Source organism: Borostomias antarcticus (genome assembly GCF_949987555.1).
Source record: "Borostomias antarcticus genome assembly, chromosome: 15".
NCBI classification, from domain to species: domain Eukaryota; kingdom Metazoa; phylum Chordata; class Actinopteri; order Stomiiformes; family Stomiidae; genus Borostomias; species Borostomias antarcticus.
The window spans coordinates 19,121,470-19,143,567 of record NC_140248.1 but is presented as its reverse complement, the minus strand read 5'-3'; the positions used below and the strand labels follow the sequence as shown (position 1 = coordinate 19,143,567).

The 22,098-nt window shown below is 47.8% G+C and overlaps 1 protein-coding gene across 1 annotated transcript in view; it reads left to right on the top strand.

The window, feature by feature from the left end:
- Positions 1–634: 634 nt before the first annotated feature.
- LOC311318290 (neurofibromin-like) overlaps positions 635–22,098 on the top strand; it is a gene marked incomplete at both ends in the record, with an annotated part of 56,240 nt that continues 34,776 nt past the window's right edge. The window contains 16 exon segments of the mRNA XM_084449577.1: positions 635–694; positions 5,133–5,276; positions 5,421–5,504; positions 6,875–7,065; positions 7,809–7,915; positions 8,095–8,162; positions 8,603–8,678; positions 9,045–9,202; positions 9,868–10,041; positions 10,673–10,801; positions 11,176–11,250; positions 12,604–12,735; positions 20,220–20,354; positions 21,030–21,143; positions 21,714–21,793; positions 21,905–22,028. Of these exon segments, the coding sequence (XP_084305703.1) occupies positions 635–694; positions 5,133–5,276; positions 5,421–5,504; positions 6,875–7,065; positions 7,809–7,915; positions 8,095–8,162; positions 8,603–8,678; positions 9,045–9,202; positions 9,868–10,041; positions 10,673–10,801; positions 11,176–11,250; positions 12,604–12,735; positions 20,220–20,354; positions 21,030–21,143; positions 21,714–21,793; positions 21,905–22,028 (1,851 nt within the window).

The window sequence follows — 22,098 nt, the reverse complement described above, 5'->3', positions numbered from 1 at the left end:
AATGTTGCTTGTATTTATAGCAACTCTTAATATTGGACTCAGTCTCTCTTTATTCACAGATTCGCAATCCCCATAGTCCCTAAATTGCCTGAAATGAATGAATAGGTGGGGACAGTAGAAAAATAGTTACATAGGGCCTATCTGAATACCAACACATTACAGATGATATCAGAGAAATATCAGGCACATTGCTCATGTGATCATTGCTCCTCAAGACAACCACTCAGTGTGTTGTTAGTATGTACCAGTTTTAGTGGCGATGGAGCCTCATATATTCAATTTACAGTGAACTGTGTGTGTGTGTGACATCACCAGTTTGTTATCTAAAGCCTGTCATTGATGAAAACAGACAGCAGCGGGCCAATCCCCGCTCTCATACCAGTCGCAAAGGTTTCGCACGCAAGCGCAGTAGCCACCCCTTATAGAAGCATCAGCGCCTGCTTCATTGAGAAGGAGGATTCAAACTTCCGGTACTGTCATGGCGACATGGTGGTGTGTCTGAGAAAAGAAAGGAAAAAAATAACCCATCCCCATGAACGGCGGTATTTGAAGATAGACGGGTTGCAAATTGCAGAGGAATCATTATTGATACGGAGATTACCAGTGGCCCTGTGCGGCTCCCACCCGGCCGGCCATGGCGGCTCACAAGCCCGTGGAATGGGTTCAGGCCGTAATCACCAGATTCGACGAGCAGGTAAAGAATCCCATCTCGCATCACGAATGTCAGCCTCCGCGTTTCCATGAACATGGCGTTAGCTAGTGCTCGTCTCCACGGCCCATTATTTGAGGAAAGGTGCCCTGTCATGACCAGTGGTTTTGTGCCCATCCACGAATTGCAGCTCGTCTGCTCCAACAGCATAGCAGCTAGCACTAGCTTAGCTACCGAGAGTCCTGCAGAGACGCATCCCCACCACAGACTGCCCGGACTGGGGAGGGATATCAGCATGAGAGAGAGACAGAGGGCGGAAAACACACGAGAAAACCATCAGAAATGATTCCAAAAATGGATTTAAACCCCCCGTGTGCAATACCACGAGGATGTTCCCTCAATGTACAAACAAAGGAGCTGACGAGCACGCCTCTCGATGTCCAGAAGGAGGAACTAGCCTGCTTTGATATGCTATGCTAAACACAAACCACATTCATCACAGTTTGTTGATAGCTTAGCTCAGAAATGTGGTGCCTGTGGACTAACGTTTGCGAGCTGTCCATCCAGCTTTCTGGAAACATCCGCATGCAAAACATGATAGGAAATAGTTTCTGCATTCATTTATTGACACGCTCTTTCACACCGATTGTTGTCAATGTGGAAACATTCTTGCTAGGCCTATTATTTAAACCTTATGGTTTTCTTTGCTAACGTAGTTGGCTAAAAGTTACATACTAGCGAGCTGTTTAGAATGGTCAGATAAAAGCAAGATTGACTCATTATGAAGTAGAGGTATGTGCTGAGGCCCTGAACTACTTGCAACTGTTGTCATTTTGGCTTCAAGTGCTTCATTTTGGGTTATTTCTACACCATTACTTTATAAGCACTAGCCTAGTATGATGAGATTGTGAAACAACAAGACATTAGCTAGCCTATTCATGCTGACTGTACCTTTCTGTAGCTTTCTATATCCACATCAAGAGGTTCAAGGTGTAGGCTACAGCAAATGTCATTGTGTTTAGCCTAATTCTTTCAACAGCACAGAGATCCACATGGAAGGTTAGGCTTTGTGTAGCCTACTTTTGATACCTTGATATTTAATAAAATGAATATGTATTTTATCATGGTTAATTAAATGTTGCCGCATATAGTGGATATATATATATATATATATATATATATATATATATATATATATATATATATATACATACATACATACACACCTACACACACATACACACCTACCTACCTAGTTATACGTTTCGCCTTCCGGTTTGTGGTTGCTGTTTGTATAAACCTCCATAAAATTAGATGAACGAAGAATCACATCATTTCATAGAAGCTTTTAATAACAACATCATTGACCTTAAAGTCAACATGACACATGATATAAGCACACAAAATTGTATGCAAAGTGTTGGTAACTTTGTCGTCCTGCACTCATCTGTTTTTTGGTGTGTGTGGGGGGGGGGCTCTTGCTTTTAGTAGAAATGTTGAAACTATAGGACCTACAGCTGCTGTATAAGGCAAGGTAGTTAGTTCCGCCTCTCTCTGGTCTGTGTGTCAAAACTGGAAGCCCTGGCTGGACCACAGCAGTCAAGGACTTTATTTAATGTGACTCCGGCCTCAAGCCATCAGCACTGGAAAGCTCACTGGCTGGGAGGGGCTCATAGCACTTTAATAATCGAGATTAATCTAAAGCTGCTTTCTACTTCTAAGCCTATTGCTAGCTAGCACATGGTAGCCTAAGCAGCAAATATGATTGTGTATCTTGCCGTTTGGTGCTTCTGGCCTTGTGGCATGCACAAAGCACCTTTTGGTGATTGATTTCCTGCCTCATTTAGGCAGATTAGGGCAGCAGATGAAGCAGCGCAGGTCACATCATATGTGCTGGGACACAAGTGAATGTTTCTTATCTCCGGAAGTAAGGCCAACCTATGCTTTAATGGGTAGGGCTTGCTGTCATGAAATAACCTAAGCCATAGCATGTTGAGAAGCACCTGGAAAGGCACTATGTAGTTTAAATGCAATGTATTATTATTGTTATTGTTGTTATTATTTAGTTTAGTTCACAGTGATGAGTTCAGTAAAGTTGTCGTCTCAAGAAATGTTGAACTACTCTGGTACTACAGACCGTGGTGACATGAACACACTCGCTGTCTGTTTTGGCAAAGCGGCTCCCAAGGAAATCTCTCCCACCTTTCCATTAAGAATCCGATGTTTCTGATTCTGCTTGCAGGCTCTGACCTGGAAACGGAAGCTCAGCCAAGTGAATAACCACTGGCCTCATAGATGGAATCTACCATGTGAGCCCAGAAATATCTCCCATGCTCAAGAAACCTGACCTCCTTATGCCGGTTCTGGGTTGGGTAGAAACAGTGGCCATGTCCTCCTGGCGCACTTAACTTCCCTAACGTCTTAAAAGCCATCGGGAAATCTTCTGGCATTCCATAGAGGGAAGTGTCCTCTTCCTCTCTCCTTCTTTGTGTGCATCAGTGCCTCGTTAGCGTCAGTGCCTCGTTAGCGTGTGCCAAAGCACTCATAAGGAAAAGGATTGGTCCATGACCTTAGAGGAATTCCAGCCTGGTTCTGTAAAACAAAGTGCTCCTGTGTCTGTTGGCCTGGTCTGAATATGGATGTCAACAAGCGCCACACTGTGTGCGCCACTGTGTGTGTGTGTTTGTGTGTGTGTGTGTGTGTGTTGCAGTGAGTGAGGATGCTCAAGTCTCGGGATTCTCATTTCCATTCCCCTTCTTGCAAATGTCTCCAAGTCGCCAGCGGATGCTCCTTACCCCGGCGGCCTGAGGAGGACGGGGTCAAAGGTCGGCAGGCTTTGTTCCGCGCTCTTCTCCTCCACGCCTTTTGGCCTGGCTTCCGCCCAGACTGGACTGCGACTGCGACTCTTCTCAAGCCGTTCGGCCTGGTACCTTCAGTGGTCTGACAGCTGCGGTCTGGCAGATATGTCTCTGAAGAGACGAGGAACATTAAAAGAGCTTGAACCTCCCTGTGCTCAGCAGTAAATACATTCGTTCAGATACGACTGTCGTGTGTGTGTGTGTGTGTGTGTGTGTGTGTGTGTGTGTGTGTTAGGGCTGCACGATTATGACAAAAAAATAATTGCGATTATTTGCTTCAAAATGGTAATTGCGATTAATATTTAATATATAATTGTAATATATAATATAAAATGCTCCCAAATCACGGACGTTCATCCCTTTTTTGCTACTAACTCACTGACCTCGTTTTCGCTCATTTTTTCACTACACACGGCTGCAGGTACTCCTGTGACACTTGTCTTGACCTACTGCTATCTGTCTTCTCAGTGAAATTGCTGCACACAGCGCACTCAACGGGAATGCATGTGATTGGTCAGACAGCATACGCGCCTGTGATTCGTCCGTGTAGTCCTAGCACACTCAATTCAAAGCAAAATTATTAATCACATTAATTGCGGCCTTTTGTGATTAGTTAATTGCGGAGGTCATAATCACGATTTCGATTAATTCACGATTAATTGTGCAGCGTGTGTGTGTGTGTGTGAGGGAAGGTCTACCCTCCCAGCCTCTAGGCCCAATACTCTATTCCTTCTCTCTTCTGTTGAATCTTCATGTTGTGCTCTTCTGGACCGGGACGGCCTCTGCTCCATACCGAGTCTTAACTGCACCAGGTTACAAAACACAAGATATTTCACAAATTCTTTCACTAATTTTATTCACAAATGTATTCACACACACACAAGTCATATCATCGTCACCATCATTTACATCATCGTCATCATCAATTGTAGCAATCAGCAGCAGCAGCAGCAGCGATTGTCATTAGTAATAAGTCCATGATTGTGAGTGCGCCAGGTCTCCCAGGAAGCTCATATTTCTTTACCTGAATGATACTGACTTCGACAGACCGTAGGAGTAGATAAGCGAGACACTAGGGATGGTTTTGCGCTCTGGCGTTTTTTAAACCGTGCTTTGGTGCCACGCGGCGCTCCTCCGACCGGCCGCTACGAGACCAAGCAGATCCTAGGCGGGGTCAGCCCGGGGCCACAGACCAGCTGATGCTCTGTCATCCGGTCTGGGCGAGGCCGGAGTCCTAGCAGGGCCCCGTTTGGCACACACACACACACACACACCGCAATGTACACAGACACGCTCACACAGCCAGTTGCCCCGAGGACGATAGACGGAGCCTCACAAACAGTCCTCGGTGTTTACTTCCTGAGTGGGCGTGGATGGAGACGGTCACTCACAGAGCCAGCCAGTGATTACCGGACGTGGACTCCGCTGCCCTGTGCGTGCGTGTTGTCATTTAATCAGCGCCGGCTCAGAATAGACTCATCTCCTGATTGATTTGAGATGGCCTGGGTGGATGCGTCGAAGCATAACGGTCGGGGGATTGGGTTTTGACGTTTTGAACGCTCGTGGCCTTTGGTGAACGCGCGACAGTGCTGCGCATGAGCTAAGGCTGACTTTCTCTTCCCCAGCTTCCGGTCAAAGTGGGCCAACAGAACACGCACACAAAAATCAGCACGGAGCACAACAAGGAATGTCTCATCAACATCTCCAAATACAAGTTCTCCCTGGTCATCAGTGGCCTCACCAATATACTGAAGAATGTGAACAACATGGTAAGTGTGTGTGTGTGTGTGTGTGCGCGTGTGTGCGTGCTCGTGCGTGTACATGCGTGTGTTGATACAGCAGCCTCACACCCTCCATTGTGAAGTGCAGCAAAGTACATGTCCCCGCCTTTTGTGTCTCCCCCTCACGAACAGCGGATATTCGGGGAGGCGTCGGAGAAGAACCTCTATCTCTCTCAGCTCATCATCCTGGACACGCTGGAGAAGTGCCTCGCAGGGGTGAGGACTGTCCGTCCGTGTCTCCCTCTCCCCCTGCTCCTCACTCTCACGCTATGGGCGTTTTTTTTTTTTTTAAGTTGACTCTTGTGGTCGAAACGTGACCTTTGTATACGAGACGTATACTATGGTTCAGTCCTGCCTGTATGGCTGCCTGTCTGTCTTGTCTTATGCTTCTCCGTCACACTTGTCTGTCTGCCTGCCGGTTTATTTGTCTGCCTGCCTGCCTGTCGGCCTGCCTGTCTGCCCCTCCCTCCTTCCTTCCCTCCCTCCCTCCCTGCCTCTGGGAGCTGTATTCGTAGAGTCCCCCCCCGCTCCTCTCCTCCCTCCTCTTCCTCCTCAGTAAAGATGTTAACTCGCTCAGTCAACTGCCCACTCCCACAGATTGCTTTTCCAGGTGCTTCCTCGTCTTGACTTTGCGTTCGCAGCCTCCGATGGGATTGCCCCGAGTTTCCGGCCGCCCCCCTCCCCTCCCTCCCCCCCCCCCCGTTCAGCCTCCGTCCGGATGGAGGACAGCTGTGGCTTCTGAAGGTCCCCTTGTTCTTGATATCTTAATGCTTCTTTCTAAGAATCCCTTCCTTTTTTTTTTTCTCCACATAATGTACTTTTCACTGTACGCCCGCGCTCTCTAAACATCAGGTCGACAAAAACGCGATTGTGACCAACCGTAGAGTATGGAGCCCCGGCGTGGTCATGTCGGGGGGAAAAACTCTCGTCTCTCAAGATCTCCCGTTCTTGATGTTCCACGTTCCCACAGTGTTCCGGGCCCACTGTCCGCCAAAACCCCCAGTCCCCCCTGCCCGGGTCCAAACCCAGCAGCTAGAACCATTAGTCTGGATAGTGTGTTTACCCAGCATCCCCCAGGCCCGCGCGCCAGCCACCTGGAGGCTGGGAGAGTGACGTTGCGGTGCTCTGTATGGGAACCTGCCGAGGTTTAACTGATGTAATGTGGGCCTAAGAGCAGTCAGTCACGAGGAGAGCACAGGAACACACAGGTATCATAGAAAGAATATGGGACTTGAGATAAGATCTGCTGTGAGTGTGTGAGAGTGTGTGAGAGTGTGTGAGAGTGTGTGAGAGTGTGTGAGAGTGTGTGAGAGTGTGTGAGAGTGTGTGTGAGTGTGTGAGTGTGTGTGAGAGTGTGTGAGAGTGTGTGAGAGAGTGTGTGAGTGTGAGAGTGTGAGTGATCCCTCGCTACCCCACTGCAGTTGTAGCCATCGTCCCCCCCCCCCCCCCCCACCGCTCATCATGGCAACAACTTAAAGAGGGGCGGGTTTCTTAGTGACACAACATGGATGCTCGCCGTCTTCTGGGGACGTTCTCAAGGTGTCTCAGGCACGTCTGTCCAACTGTCCCGTCTCTCTTCCCCTCAGCAACCCAAGGACTGCCTGCGCCTGGACGAGGCCATGCTGGTGAAGCAGCTCCTCCCGGAGATCTGCCACTTCATCCACACGTACCGCGAGGGCCACCAGCACGCCGCCGAGCTACGCAACTCCGCCTCCGGCGTCCTCTTCTCCCTCAGCTGCAACAACTTCAACGCCGTCTTCAGCCGCATCTCCACCAGGTAACAAGCTACCGCACGCCCCCCCCGCCCCCCTCCCTCCAGGGGTGTGTGTGTGTGTGTGTGTGTGTGTGTGTGTGTTGACCTATGCGTGTCAGAGCAGAGTGGTTCGAAGTTGAAGAGAAAACATCTGGCGTGTCCATTAACCACGGGGAGGGGGAGGGGGAGGGGGGGGGGGGGGGGTGGTTATGAATAATTCTACAAGAGTCAGAAAGTGTGGGCTCCGTTTCGGGCTCGCGCGACAGGAAGTCGACAGTGGGTCCGTGCGCGCCGGACCGGTCCACCACGGAGGAGACACGTGGACGGGACAGGAGAAGCTTCAGCTCGGTACCGAAATATGAGGCGTGTGTCACCGCCGTGGGGCTCCGACCTCAGCCTCTCCACACAGTCTTTCACCCTGAACGCTTTGCCCGGTCGACCCAGGCGGTTCCATTTCAGCACCGAGCCAGGAAAAAGACCCCGAGCCCCCCCCCACCCCCGTTCTCAGACCCCGCTCTTTCCCCAGACTCTCGCTGAACTCGGGTTAGGGTTAGGGTTAACCCTAAGGCTTTCTACATGCAGACTAGTCAAACTTCGGGCAGCGTTTAGTATGGACGTGTGATGATGCCTCCATAGCCAGTTCAGGTCTTTCAGAATGCACATGGAATGCAATGAGATGCAAATTAGTTCTCCATTAGTTACCATCAAGGTGGCCGCTGGTCTTCCCGGGGTCCAGATGTGCCTTGAACATCTGTCTTTGCTTTCAGGTTACAGGAGCTCACAGTGTGCTCTGAAGACACAGTGGACGTCCATGACATTGAGCTGATCCAATACATCAACGTGGACTGTGCCAAACTAAAGAAACTGCTCCAAGGTACACGATAAGCCTCTTGTTATCGTGTTTTGCCATCGTTATAGTTCCCAGTCCTATTCCTCACTATCAGTTTAGCCAGTGCTCTTGTTGTTGTTGTCGTTGTTGTCGTTGTTGTTGTTTTAGAGCCATATGCAGCTGTTGATGTGCGGCGTGGATTGATTTGTCCTCTCCCCTTGCAGAGACGGTGTTTAAATTCAAAGCCTTGAAGAAACCGGCCCAGCTCAGTGTTATCAACAGTCTGGAGAAGGTGAAGGATCTCTGTGTGTGTGTGTGTGTGTGTAGCCTCGCTGTCTCCCTCTAGTGGTCGCTCTCCCTCCCTGCAGGGCTGCTCGGGCATCTGGAGACACTTCAGCCGAATCAGGAGGAGGACGTCCTTGTTTACTCCAACGGTCTGAATCTCCCAGAAGCCCCGGGCCCAGCTCTCTGTAGGGTCGCTCCTAGGAGAGGATGTCAAAACACATTAACCGTTTTATGAAGCTTTAAACCTAAACACCCCCCCCCCCCCACTCTTCTAATCAGAGCGTGGAATAGAATTCGGGGCTCTTTTATTGGCTGGACTGAAGGAGACATTCTTGTAGCCTGGCGCGCGCGCGTGTGTGTGTGTCTCCACCCGGAAGGGTTTTGAGGACAGACGGTATTTGTGCCGTGCAGGTGAAGCGACTGACTGACTGTCTCTCGTGTCTTCAGGCCTTCTGGAACTGGGTTGAGAACTACCCCGATGAATTCACCATGCTGTACCAGAGACCCCAGACAGACATGGCGGGTGAGTTCACCATGCTGTACCAGAGACCCCAGACAGACATGGCGGGTGAGTTCACCATGCTGTACCAGAGACCCCAGACAGACATGGCGGGTGAGTTCACCATGCTGTACCAGAGACCCCAGACAGACATGGCGGGTGAGTGTGGAGCGGAGTGGGCCATGAGCACCCTGCATACTAGCTACCACCTCAGCTGTGACGACGAAAGGACACTGATTGCGACTCTCCGATTGGTGGAATGCCTTTGATCTGTCGTAGACCCACAGTTCCGTGTTAGACCCTCGTGTCTGTGTGTGTGTGTGTGTGTGTGTGTGTGTGTGTGTGTGTGCGCGTGTGCGTGTGCGCGTGCGTGTGTGTTCCTCCCGCCAGAGTGTGCAGAGAAGCTGTTCGACCTGGTGGACAGCTTCGCGGAGAGCGCCAAGAGGAAGGCGGCCGTGTGGCCCCTCCAGATCATCCTCCTCATCCTCTGTCCCAACATCACCCAGGACCTGTCCAGAGAGCCGCTGGAGGACACCAAGGTCAACAAGGTCAGACGCCCGCGCACAAACCATGGATGTATTAATAGAACTGGATACAGCCACTCCATTCACTGACCGCTAAAGTACAAAAGTCACCGGACATCCGTCAAACGACGCGGAATTTGCCAAGATGGCGCGGTTCTATAGGCCTTCACTTTTGAGTAGGGCTGGGTATCGATTCGAATTTCAAGAATCGATTCCGATTCACAAGGTTCAGAATCGATTATCACGATTCGATTCGATTCAATATCGATTCGGTTAGTGTTACTAAAACCTTTTTTTTTTTTTTGCTGTAACCTTAATTACACGACTGCCAAGTTATGCAACACATCAATACTAGGGCTGGGTATCGATACCGATTTCCAAAAATGAATTAATGAATGAATCATTGTATGAATTAATTAACTATTCATTCCTTCATTTATTCATTCATTCATTAAATAAAAGATCGATTTTCAGATTCATGAATCGATTCTGAATCATTTGATTCAGAATCGATGAATCGATTTTTTAAAACCCAGCCCTACTTTTGAGTTTGAACCCTGGGGTCTTGGCGCAAACGGGTCTCGAGGTCACGTAGCACACCGGTGTGCGTCGCCGGAGTCGCAGCGCCAGCCTCTTCCCCTTGCGCCGCTGCGTTTTAACGCTGGCCGCTGTGTCTCCGTCTGTATCAGAAAGTATTCCTGGAGAGCCTGCGCAAGGCGCTGGCCGGCCAGGGGGGCAGCAAGCAGCTGACGGAGAGCGCCGCCATCGCCTGCGTCAAGCTCTGCAAGGCCTCCACCTACATCAACTGGGAGGACCACTCCGTCATTTTCCTCCTGGTGCAGTCCATCGTGGTAGACCTCAAGGTTGGTCTCTCTCTCTCTCTCTCTCTCTCTCTCTCTCTCTCTCTCTCTCTCTCTCTGTAGTACTCTCTCTCTCTCTCTCTCTCTCTCTCTCTGTAGTACAGTAGTTATGCTTCCTGTCAACATGTCAGTAGTACAGTAGTAATGACTAGTAACTGCTTCCTGTCAACATGTCTGTAGTACAGTAGTTATGACTAGTAACTGCTTCCTGTCAGTAGTACAGTCGTTATGACTAGTAACTGCTTCCTGTCAACATGTCAGTAGTACAGTAGTTATGACTAGTAACTGCTTCCTGTCAACATGTCTGTAGTACAGTAGTTATGACTAGTAACTGCTTCCTGTCAACATGTCAGTAATACAGTAGTTATGACTAGTAACTGCTTCCTGTCAACATGTCAGTAGTACAGTAGTTATGACTAGTAACTGCTTCCTGTCAACATGTCAGTAGTACAGTAGTTATGACTAGTAACTGCTTCCTGTCAACATGTCAGTAGTACAGTAGTTATGACTAGTAACTGCTTCCTGTCAACATGTCAGTAGTACAGTAGTTATGACTAGTAACTGCTTCCTGTCAACATGTCAGTAGTACAGTAGTAATGAGTGGCGAGCGCTTCCTGTCATCTCGTCCCACCAGGCCCTGCTCTTCAACCCACCCAAGCCTTTCTCGCGAGGGGCCGGCAGCCAGAACGCCGACGTGGACCTCATGATCGACTGCTTCGTCTCCTGTTTCCGAATTAACCCCCACAACAACCAGCACTTTAAGGTCTGGCCCGCCTAGCGACCCCGCTACCTGCACGATCACAGCATGTCGCGCAAACGTGCGTTTTGTGATTACGAGCGTTAAGGTGCCACATGTGGAAGTTCAACTCGCGTGGATCTTTGGTTCAGTCAAGTTTAGCCGTGTTAAATGTGTGGATTAGAGTTCGTAATTCGTGCCTGAGGATTGAGTGACACCTCTCTCTAGGTGCTTATAGGTACTTGACATTACCTTTCTCTCTTTCTTTCTTTCTCTCTCTCTCTCTCTTTCTTTCTTTCTCTCTTTCTCTCTCTTTCTCTCTCTCTCTCTCCCCCTCTGTCTCTCTCTCTCTCTCCCCCTCTGTCTCTCTCTCTCTCTCTCTCTCCCTCTCTCTCTCTCAGGTCTGCCTGGCCTCGTCGTCTCCTCCCACGTTCCACTTTGTCCTGGTCAACTCCCTGCACAGAATCATCACCAACGTAAGTCTCCGCCCCCTCGCTTGACCTCTTCAGGGCCCGTCTGGACCGTCCAGCCCTAGTGCCTCTCAACCAGCCGTCGTGTTTCATGTCTTGCCATCGCCAAGCAGCTCATATGAGAGTCCCGGTGACTGAGACTTGTCACTGGCCGTAGGCACTCATGACTCAAGGGGGGTCCCTTGGGGTCTCCGGAGCTGATGTCACTGTCCCAAGGACGAGTCATTTAGTAAGCACCGCAGCTTCAGAATGGACTACTGTCCAGCTCTGTACCAGACATGCTGAGAGAGGAAGTGTGTGTGTGTGTGTGTGTGTGTGTGTGTGTGTGTGTGTGTGTGTGTGAGGATGAGAAGTGCCTTAGGACACTAGTGTACAACGCCCCTTTTTATGAGCTTTCCCAGAGTCCATTAGTGTCTGTATTTGAGTGTGTGTGAGTGACACACACACACACACACACACACACCCACCCCGCTCTTAAAAGCACCCCCACTCACCCGCAGCTCTTCCTGTGTGTGAGCAGAAGTCACAGGAAGTGTCCGTGGGGCGGAGACAGAGCAGGACGGGGCTGTCGTCCTCACTCCCTCCCCTCCAGACCAAGTGGATGAGTCCCTTCTCCCTCTGACGGACAGTGTCTGACAGTAGGGATTGGGTTACGACCGGCTGGGGCTCGGCTTACTGTACACAGCCCTCTCATTGATAGGAAGCAAAGCCCCTGGCCACGCTCGTCTGTTGTGTTTTACCCCTATCTGTCAATTCCGATTCATTCTCAGCGGGAGCCATCTGTCGACGGATAACATTTGACACCTGTTTGCGGAATGCAAAATTTGGGAAGAGCTGAACTTTAGCCGGATAGACAGGAGATATAATCGCGTGTTTAGCCATCGAGAGCAACAAAGCCCGTTGGCTTTCAGAAATCCAGCATCCTGCACATTATCCTATGTAGCAATGGCCTACCATGTAGGCAACTTCTCTAACTATTTGTGCACTCTACTGTTAGTCTCTGCCTCTCTTATGAAGTATTTAGCCCATGTTCACTGCTCTGTATATGTTCTTAGCCAATAGACAAACATTTTCCAGGAGCTTGCTCGATCGTCTCGTTGAGAGAGGTTAGGGAAGAATTTTTCCACCGGGTGAAACTGTTTTTTTTGCTTCCCTCTGGAATATGTAAGGGTGGGACCTATGCCCCCCCCCCCACCACCCCCCATTGCTCTTTGTAAAGCGCATTGTGTTGCCTCTGTGTATGAAACGCGCTATACAAATAAAGTTTGACTTTGATCCTATTTGAATCGATACACTTTCATTTTCGGCCCATCTTCCGAGCGAGCGGAGAGTGAGCCCGGGTTCTTTTTGTGCTTCCAGTCTCCGCTGGACTGGTGGCCCAAGATCGACGCGGTGTACCGCTACTCCGGAGAGCTGCGCACCATGTTCTCCGAGACGCTGGGCCGCGTGATGCAGGGCTGCAGCGCACACACCCCTCTCCGCATGACTCCGGTGAGATGCTCTCTCTCTCTCCCACACACACACACTCTGGCCCTCTGCCCTTTCCTCTTGTGGGCTTACACACTATACACTACTGCAAGAAAAGTTACCCCCCCCCCCCCCCCAAAAAAAAAAGAGTACTGTTGCACAAAAGCCCCACCTGAGAAAAAAGACCCACCTGTTCTCTCTCTCCAAGAATGTACACACCCGCAATCCAGAGTGTATGGTTTGGCCACGCCGAGTCTCACCGGTCTTGTTTGCTTAACTCTTTTTGGTAACCTGAGTGTGTGTGTGTGTGTGTTGTGAGTGACGGTGAGAGTCAGTGCGCCCCATTTCATGGAGGCGGAGGACGGCAGAGGGACCTCTCTTGACATCATTGACTCGGTGGTGCTTTTTCTGTTCTGCTTCTTCTTCTTCTTTCTCCGTCCTCCCTTTCTCTCCCGCCCCTTTTTAATTTTCTTTGAACTGGGCTGCTGTCGCTCGCTCAGATGCCAGCCAATCACTGTCTTGCGTGGCAGTGGGCCTCTGTCGCTGTAAGTATAACTGCCCCCCCACCACCACCACCCCTCCTCCTTACCTATCTGCGGTGGACCCCTGACCCCCCCCCCCCCCCCCCCACCACCACAGTGAAGAGAGAGCCCCCTGTCCTCGTCCACCTCCTCCTGTGCTGGGTTTGAAGTGTGCCTCTCCCACACTCTCCATGTCATCTGTGGTGCTAGCCTAGCCGCTGGAGCATGCCGTGGTACACCCTCTCCCTCGGTGTCTGGCGCGGAGGCCGTCTCCAGCTGACCTTCTCCACCCGGTGCGCCTGGTAGTGCTCTGCCGACGACCCGAACGGCTGTGAAGAGACTCGGATATTCAGGCTGCTTCCTCACTTACGTTGTACACGCACACTGTGAACGAGGGATGAGTTGAGGATGACTTGGATAATCCCCGTGGAGAGATATTGTCACCTAGGGGTGTAACAATATATCGTGCCACAATATATTGCGATACAGAAACGTCACAATACGTGTCGTCAAGGTGAAAACAATATTGTGATATGTTTATTGTACATCAGTGAACACTGGCTACACAACGCTGGTAACAAACATCTTTTGTCTCTAGGCCTATCCATGATATTACAACAGTTAAGCTCTAAATTCAGTGTATTGGAGTAGAAATGTGGAGAAATGCACTATTGGTGTGAACAGCAGCACTACTGCAGCGCTTCACACCTGCCCTTAGTGTATCGTATTGTTATCGTCAACCCAATATTGTGTATCGTATCCTGAGATTAGTGTATCGTTACACCCCTATTGTCACCTCACTATAGGTGAGAAAGGGGGACTGAAAAAGGGTCATGGTGGATTTTTGTAGCTAGTGCCTTTGCTGTTGAACCGTTCATATGAGTTAATAATGCCATGATGTTGTGACGCCTGTGAGGGTGTGCGTGCATGGGCCTGACTCCCTCAGCGATGGCTCGGGATGAGAATTGATACGTTTTCATTGATACCAATGCCATGATCGATTCTGCTTATCGATCTGATTCTTTGATTCCTTTATACATTGCTGAACAATCTTGTGTGGAGAAAAAGTAGGCCCACACGTCTTCAGTGTCAACACAGTAGTTTTATTATCTCAGAGTCTGAACACAGTATAGAATAATGGTCAACATGAACTCTCAGAAAATACTAGCCACGTGTAAAATGAGAAAATGGATGAAACGCATCTGAAACTGAAACGTATCAAGATGTAGTCACAGGTCCTTGTAATATTAGTCTCAGGTGAATATAAACACAACCACTCCCCTCTTAATGGAATTAGTGACAAATTCCAGTATACTTACTTACCCTTAAGACCCTGAGAGTTTAAGCTACTTTCCTCACACAGAGGGACCAAGGTGTGATGCGTTGTCTAAAGAGCCTATTGCTGATGATGTGGTGTGTACCATTGCTACAGCTATGTTGTTGTACAATTTCTACTTCGTATCGGGGAAAAAAACAGACAATGATGCTGACGTTAGCTATCTACGGAAGAGCATTTGGACCAACAACTGAGTTTATTATTTTTTTTAAACTTCTGAGTTTAAAGTCAGAATTTCTGACTTTAAGGTCAGAATTTCTGAAAAAAGTCAGAAATAACTTCTGAGATTAAAGTCAGAATTTCTTTAAACTCAGAAGCTAAAAAAAATAAAAAACTTTGCTGTTGGCCCTAATGCTCTTCCGTAGCTATCTAACATCAATAGCCTAGCTAATAAAGTTGTGCTTGCTTCCCCCAAGCCCCCAGGATTCGAAATCTAAAGTGAAGGCCTATTGAACCGCGCCATCTTGGCTAGATTTGTAGTCACTTGGCTATTTCCGGTGACTTTTGTACTGCGCAGTTGAGCTTCTCTGGCCGACGCGCGTCCACGAAAAAGTTCACATTTATCTGAAATGTAGACGCGCGTTCCCGGCTCTCTCGGCTCTCCCCGCTTTGATTTAGCAATGAAAACCGGCTTGCATATTAACCTGTTTTTGTCAAATATATCAATTGGAGAAATTATTTTTTGATCCTGGCATCTTAGTTTTAACAGGTTAAATATAATTGAACATGTTTTGTTTGCTAGTAGATGGTATTCATTCCGTTCGCGATAACGTTATTGCAGCCAGGCTAAATTCCTCCAGGGAGCCAGTGACAGGCGAGTTGAAGAGCTTCACTCCCCGCCAGCAGGAGCTTTGGCCGCCGCTACCGCATCTCGGATAACCCGCTGAGTTCGTGGCTGCTATTTCACACTCGCCCTTGATCAATCCCAATACCGATCCATGGTAACAATGAATCAATCGTTCAGATCAGATCGGCAGTGCTGCATGCATGTTACAACATCATTGTTACCTTTATTAACATAACCATAGCCTACATTTATCTCTCTAACGTTAGGCTATCCATCTTACACCAGTCGGCCATTCGATAAATGGAAGCGGTGAACGCCAACGTTGACTGAAAACACCCAAACTCAGTGTATCGTTTCATCTTCATGCTACACATCAACTCCTTTACATTGTATGTGAATAAATTCCTGTTATTCTAAAAATATCCCATTTCTGTCCATTCCTGGAAAAGGCTAATAATTGCTGTCAAATGATCACTCCAGTTTATCACCGTATCCCACTACCATTTCAACTATGCACAGGAGGTTGTCTTGTGGTCATTTTCATTAAAAAATGATTAGCCTGATCAGTTTGTTGTATGTATTAAGCCCTTTTTGAGCGGTATGCTTGTATTAATAGCTTATAGCTTGCCATACTCACCAACCTTGGGACCTCAGAAATAGGGAGCATTTCCAAACCAAATTGCGGGGGGGGGGGGGGGGGGCATTAAAAGCATTACAAATTAGACATTAAAAGCATTAAAACGAAATGTGAAACATTATATATATATATATATATATGTGTGTATGGAGCAATTGTTTTTAATGTCCGACTTTTGTCTGTGCTGTTCAGTAAATGTGCATCTGTCCTAATTTATTGTAGCCTATCTACTACACAACCTAGTTCAAATTTATGAATCTCCCGCGGAAGTCAGGAGGGTTGGCAAGTAGGCTATGGTCACTGCTCCCCAGTAAAATTGAATAATTGAGGGGTTACTTACAGTACAAAAAAGTACAGCATTTGTAGAACTCGGATGATACTACATAAATTGCCATGCAAAGCCAGAGACTGTTGCTTGTAGACGACAAGACTGCTGTAACCATTCAAGTTTGGAGTAGGCTGCATAAGCTTACACTTAACAATGCACACACACAAAACGCTCAAAAAGGGCTTAATACATACAACAAACTGATCAGGCTAATCATTTTTTAATGAAAATGACCACAAGACAACCTCCTGTGCATAGCTGAAATGGTAGTGGGATACGGTGATAAACTGGAGTGATCTTTTGACAGCAATTATTAGCCTTTTCCAAGAATGGACAGAAATGGGATATTTTTAGAATAACAGGAATTTATTCACATACAATGTAAATGAGTTGATGTGTAGCATGAAGATGAAACGATACACTGAGTTTGGGTGTTTTCAGTCAACGTTGGCGTTCACCGCTTCCAGCTATCGAATGGCCGACTGGTGTAAGATGGATAGCCTAACGTTAGAGAGATAAATGTAGGCTATGGTTATGTTAATAAAGGTAACAATGATGTTGTAACATGCATGCAGCACTGCCGATCTGATCTGAACGATTGATTCATTGTTACCATGGATCGGTATTGGGATTGATCAAGGGCGAATGTGAAATAGCAGCCACGAACTCAGCGGGTTATCCGAGATGCGGTAGCGGCGGCCAAAGCTCCTGCTGGCGGGGAGTGAAGCTTTTCAACTCGCCTGTCACTGGCTCCCTGGAGGAATTTAGCCTGGCTGCAATAACGTTATCGCGAACGGAATGAATACCATCTACTAGCAAACAAAACATGTTCAATTATATTTAACCTGTTAAAACTAAGATGCCAGGATCAAAAAATAATTTCTCCAATTGATATATTTGACAAAAACAGGTTAATATGCAAGCCGGTTTTCATTGCTAAATCAAAGCGGGGAGAGCCGAGAGAGCCGGGAACGTGCGTCTACATTTCAGATAAATGTGAACTTTTTCGTGGACGCGCGTCGGCCAGAGAAGCTCAACTGCGCAAGTACAAAAGTCACCGGAAGGCCAGAAAAGCACAACTGCGCAAGTACAAAAGTCACCGGAAATAGTCAAATGACTACAAATTTGCCAAGATGGCGCTGTTCAATAGGGCTTCATTGTTGATAGCGGCCAGTGAATGGAGTGGCTGTATCCAGTTCTATTAATACATCCATGGCTTCCCCAGAGCGTTCTCAGCAGCTGTGAGCCTGGCACCGTTTAGCTAGCACTATCATACAGACCATTTTAAGTAGTAACACGCACAAGCACAGCCGTTCCGATATGATATTCCATAATAACTTCGAGTGTTGTTGCTTTTTATACATCGTCGCAAAAAATAACACAAAAAGCATCCCGAAAAACTATTTTAATTTTACATTTTTTTGTCGAACGATGAACGAGGTAATAAAATCGCCAACATGTGTACGTCATCATCAATCACTTGCCAACGGTGCAGATTTTCTTTACTAATACGTTCATAACATATTTTATAATAATCCATGACAAGAGACAAGGGGCCACTTCATATTCAACAACTCTCTAAAACGTATGACTTTGCCAACTTGCCGCCGACGACAACAACAACATTAGCGACTGATAGGAAATTGACACAATTAAATTGAAGAGGAAATCGTCAGTGACAGCTTGCCGTAGCTTTACTTGATTTGGTCTTCATTGCCTCTCACTTCGATTTCCGCAAAATTGAGGGAGTTTTATTTGGTTTAAGGTTAGATTGTCGAACGAATTGCAATAAACGGGTGCCAAATAACAACATTACAAACTGAGTGTCGTCTATGCACTTGTCCTGTATGGAGAAGCAGGTGCGCACTCTAGCCTCAGCGCGCCAGGCGGATAAGCCGTGGAGGAATTCATAGTGGAAGACGCCACTCGTGTTATGAAACCATTTATTGCCCAAATTTAGCTTAATAAAGTAGACTACCGCAAGAATTAAATTAAATCCCTCCATGTTTCCCATCGATGCTCTTGTTTTGTCATACACTAGGCCTAGGGACCTACTGCTTAAGTTTCAAAATAACGCACTTCTGGAAAAAAGTATAAATTAGCCTACTATTAGGCTATGCTGTATGATATTGAGAGATTTATTCTTTTGCATTTTTTAGAATGGCATGGGGCATTTATTCCACCACATACAGTGACCACACATTACATAGGCTATGTGAATGTTGACACGCACACGGCACACACATGCAACTTTTGGTGGCCGCCTGTGGAAATTGTTCTGTAACCAACGTTTGCAGCTAAGTTTACTGATTATACACCTACAAAACGTCTTCATTTACAGACACAAGATTTAAACATGAGTATAAACATTGTCCTATTGAGGCTGTTGTCCTCCTGCCGTTTCATGGTCCACTCATGAGATGTGAACCTCTCCTGGTTCTGGTTGTCTACCTACTTTGACCCCATGACCCTCTCTCTCTCTCTCTCTCTCTCTCTCTCTCTCCATCTGCGTGTAGAGATGAGGTAGAGATGCTTGTAGAGAAAAAAACACCAGGTGGGATAGTGGGACTCCAGAGATGAAGGTTCAAGACTTTCGACGGTTCAGTTCACCTTTTTTTTATTTTTTTTTATTGCTGGGCTTATGCGTTTTCGGCTGAAATGCCTTCATCAGGGCATGTTTAACCGCCGTCTCTGTGTAGAGATGAGGTCGAGATGCTGTTTAACCTCTGCGTGTAGAGATGACCTAGAGAGACTGTGTAGTTTGTGTAGATTTGAGGTAGAGATGTTCGTGTGTAGAGATGTTCGTGTGTAGAGATGAGGTAGAGATGTTTGTGTGTAGAGATGAGGTAGAGATGTTTGTGTAGATTTGAGGTAGAGATGTTCGTGTGTAGAGATGAGGTAGAGATGTCTGTGTGTAGAGATGAGGTAGAGATGTCCGTGTGTAGAGATGAGGTAGAGATGTCCGTGTGTAGATTTGAGGTAGAGATGTCCGTGTGTAGAGATGAGGTAGAGATGTCCGTGTGTAGAGATGAGGTAGAGATGTCTGTGTAGAGATGAGGTAGAGATGTCTGTGTGTAGAGATGAGGTAGAGATGTCTGTGTGTAGAGATGAGGTAGAGATGTCTGTGTGTAGAGATGAGGTAGAGATGTCCGTGTGTAGAGATGAGGTAGAGATGTCCGTGTGTAGAGATGAGGTAGAGATGTCCGTGTGTAGAGATGAGGTAGAGATGTCCGTGTGTAGAGATGAGGTAGAGATGTCCGTGTGTAGAGATGAGGTAGAGATGTCCGTGTGTAGAGATGAGGTAGAGATGTCCGTGTGTAGAGATGAGGTAGAGATGTCCGTGTGTAGAGATGAGGTAGAGATGTCCGTGTGTAGAGATGAGGTAGAGATGTCCGTGTGTAGAGATGAGGTAGAGATGTCCGTGTGTAGATTTGAGGTAGAGATGTCCGTGTGTAGAGATGAGGTAGAGATGTCCGTGTGTAGATTTGAGGTAGAGATGTCTGTGTGTAGAGATGAGGTAGAGATGTCTGTGTGTAGAGATGAGGTAGAGATGTCCGTGTGTAGAGATGAGGTAGAGATGTCCGTGTGTAGAGATGAGGTAGAGATGTCCGTGTGTAGAGATGAGGTAGAGATGTCCGTGTGTAGAGATGAGGTAGAGATGTTTGTGTGTAGAGATGAGGTAGAGATGCTGTTTAATGTCCTCCGTGTGTCTCCTCTTTTCCTTCAGTCCTTTCTCATGATGGCCTTATTCTCTCTCTCTCTCTTCCTCTCTCTCTCTCTCTCTTCCTCTCGCCTCTGCTCCTTTCATCCAGTCGAATGCTCCTGATGAAACCTTCGTCTGTGTGTGTGCGTGCATGTGTGTGTCTGTGTGTGCGTGTGTGTGTGTGTGTGCGCTACAGAGTTTGACCTTCAAAGAGAAGATGACAAGTCTGAAGTTCAAGGAGAAGACCACTGATCTGGACACCAGGAGTCATAAGTACCTGCTGCTGGCCCTGGTCAAGCTCATCCACGCCGACCCCAAACTCATGCTGCATGTCAGTCTTCACCTTGTTAATATCTCTTCCCCCCTCCAGGAACACTCATGTGTTACTGCTTATGTCGGCCTCTCGTACAACAGCCCAGACGGTCGTCAGCAGATTTGATCATTTTAGTAGCTGCCTACTCGGGACGTTAAAAGTCCTTAAACTGACATTTTCAAGATCCAACCTGTCAAATCATATGGAAAGACTTGCAACGAGACGGATGTTTTGAAATTGGCGTCTTGTCACGGCTGTTGAATGTCAATCCGGCTTATTATGGCACTAGAAGCCACTGCTGCTTAGGCTTTGACTTTTAACATAACTCTTAATGACTCAAATGTTTTGTTTTAAGGGATAATCAGGTTTAAGCCTCCTTTCCATGGTTAGATTTAGAGAAAGGTTGGTGGTCTTCTTTGATCTGAAGCCATGAGCTGGTTTAGCATTTGTAAAGACTTGGGAGGTCTGGACTAGAAAAGTCACTCCTGTGTGTGTACATTGTATGTTTGGACATGACTATGTACTTGTATACATGTTCACTTGCTTTTGTTTATCTCTCTGTGTGTGTGTGTGTCTGCGTGTTTGTGTGTGTGTGTGGGTGCGTGCGTCTGCGTGTCTGCGTGTGTGCTTGTCTGCGTGTGTGTGTGTCTGCGTGCGTGTGTGTGTCTGCACGTGTGTGTGTGTGTGTGTCAGAACCCGGGAAAGCAGGGTCAGGAGATCCAGAGCAGCACAGCGGAGCTGATCACAGGCCTGGTCCAGCTGGTGCCGCTGGCCAACATGGGAGAGATCTCCCAGGAAGCCATGGAGGTGAGGCTCAGCTCCGCGCGGTCAGGAGTCACCAGGCTGCGTCTGTAGCAGAGGTCAGGGGTCACCAGGCTGCGTCTGTAGCAGAGGTCAGGGGTCACCAGGCTGCGTCTGTAGCAGAGGTCAGGGGTCACCAGGCTGCATCTGTAGCAGAGGTCAGGAGTCACCAGGCTGCGTCTGTAGCAGAGGTCAGGGGTCACCAGGCTGCGTCTGTAGCAGAGGTCAGGGGTCACCAGGCTGCATCTGTAGCAGAGGCGCTTTGGAACAGTGCTTGTGTGATGATGCGTTTAAGTATCATCTTCAAGTATCACCATGTAATTTAGTTGTGCTTGTGTGCAATGACAGTAAAGTGAACTTGATTAGCATTCTGAGATCGGGGAAAAAACACTGTATTCTTTAAACCAATCACAATCGTTGGCGCTTTTTTTTTTTTCTCAACGGTGACCTTGCAAAATAGTGTTGAATCTGATTGGTGCCGCCGTTGAGAGGATTATCTCAAAAACGTACATCCGTTGAGCCTGACTAGAGACTAATCGGACAGATGTTTAATCCACATCTGACTGTCCTCTGTAGGCCCTCCTGGTCCTACATCAACCAGAAACCATTGAGCTCTGGAATCCAGACGCACCCATTGAAACCTTCTGGGACATCAGGTAACTGCTCTGTCACCCGTCTTCTGTGCTTCTGTGTTGAATGTTAAGCGTAAAACGTGGTGGTGAGTCAACTTGTTCCGCTTGTTCTGATTGGCTGTAATGTCCCCGCAGCTCCCAGGTCCTCTTCTTCATCTGCAAGAAGCTGATTGGCCACCAGATGATCACCAGCACAGAGATCCTCAAGTGGCTGCGGGAGATCCTCATCTGCAGGAACAAGTTCCTCCTCAGGAACAAGGTGTGTGTCTAACAGGGAACAAGTTCCTCCTCAGAAACAAGGTGTGTGTGTAACAGGGAACAAGTTCCTC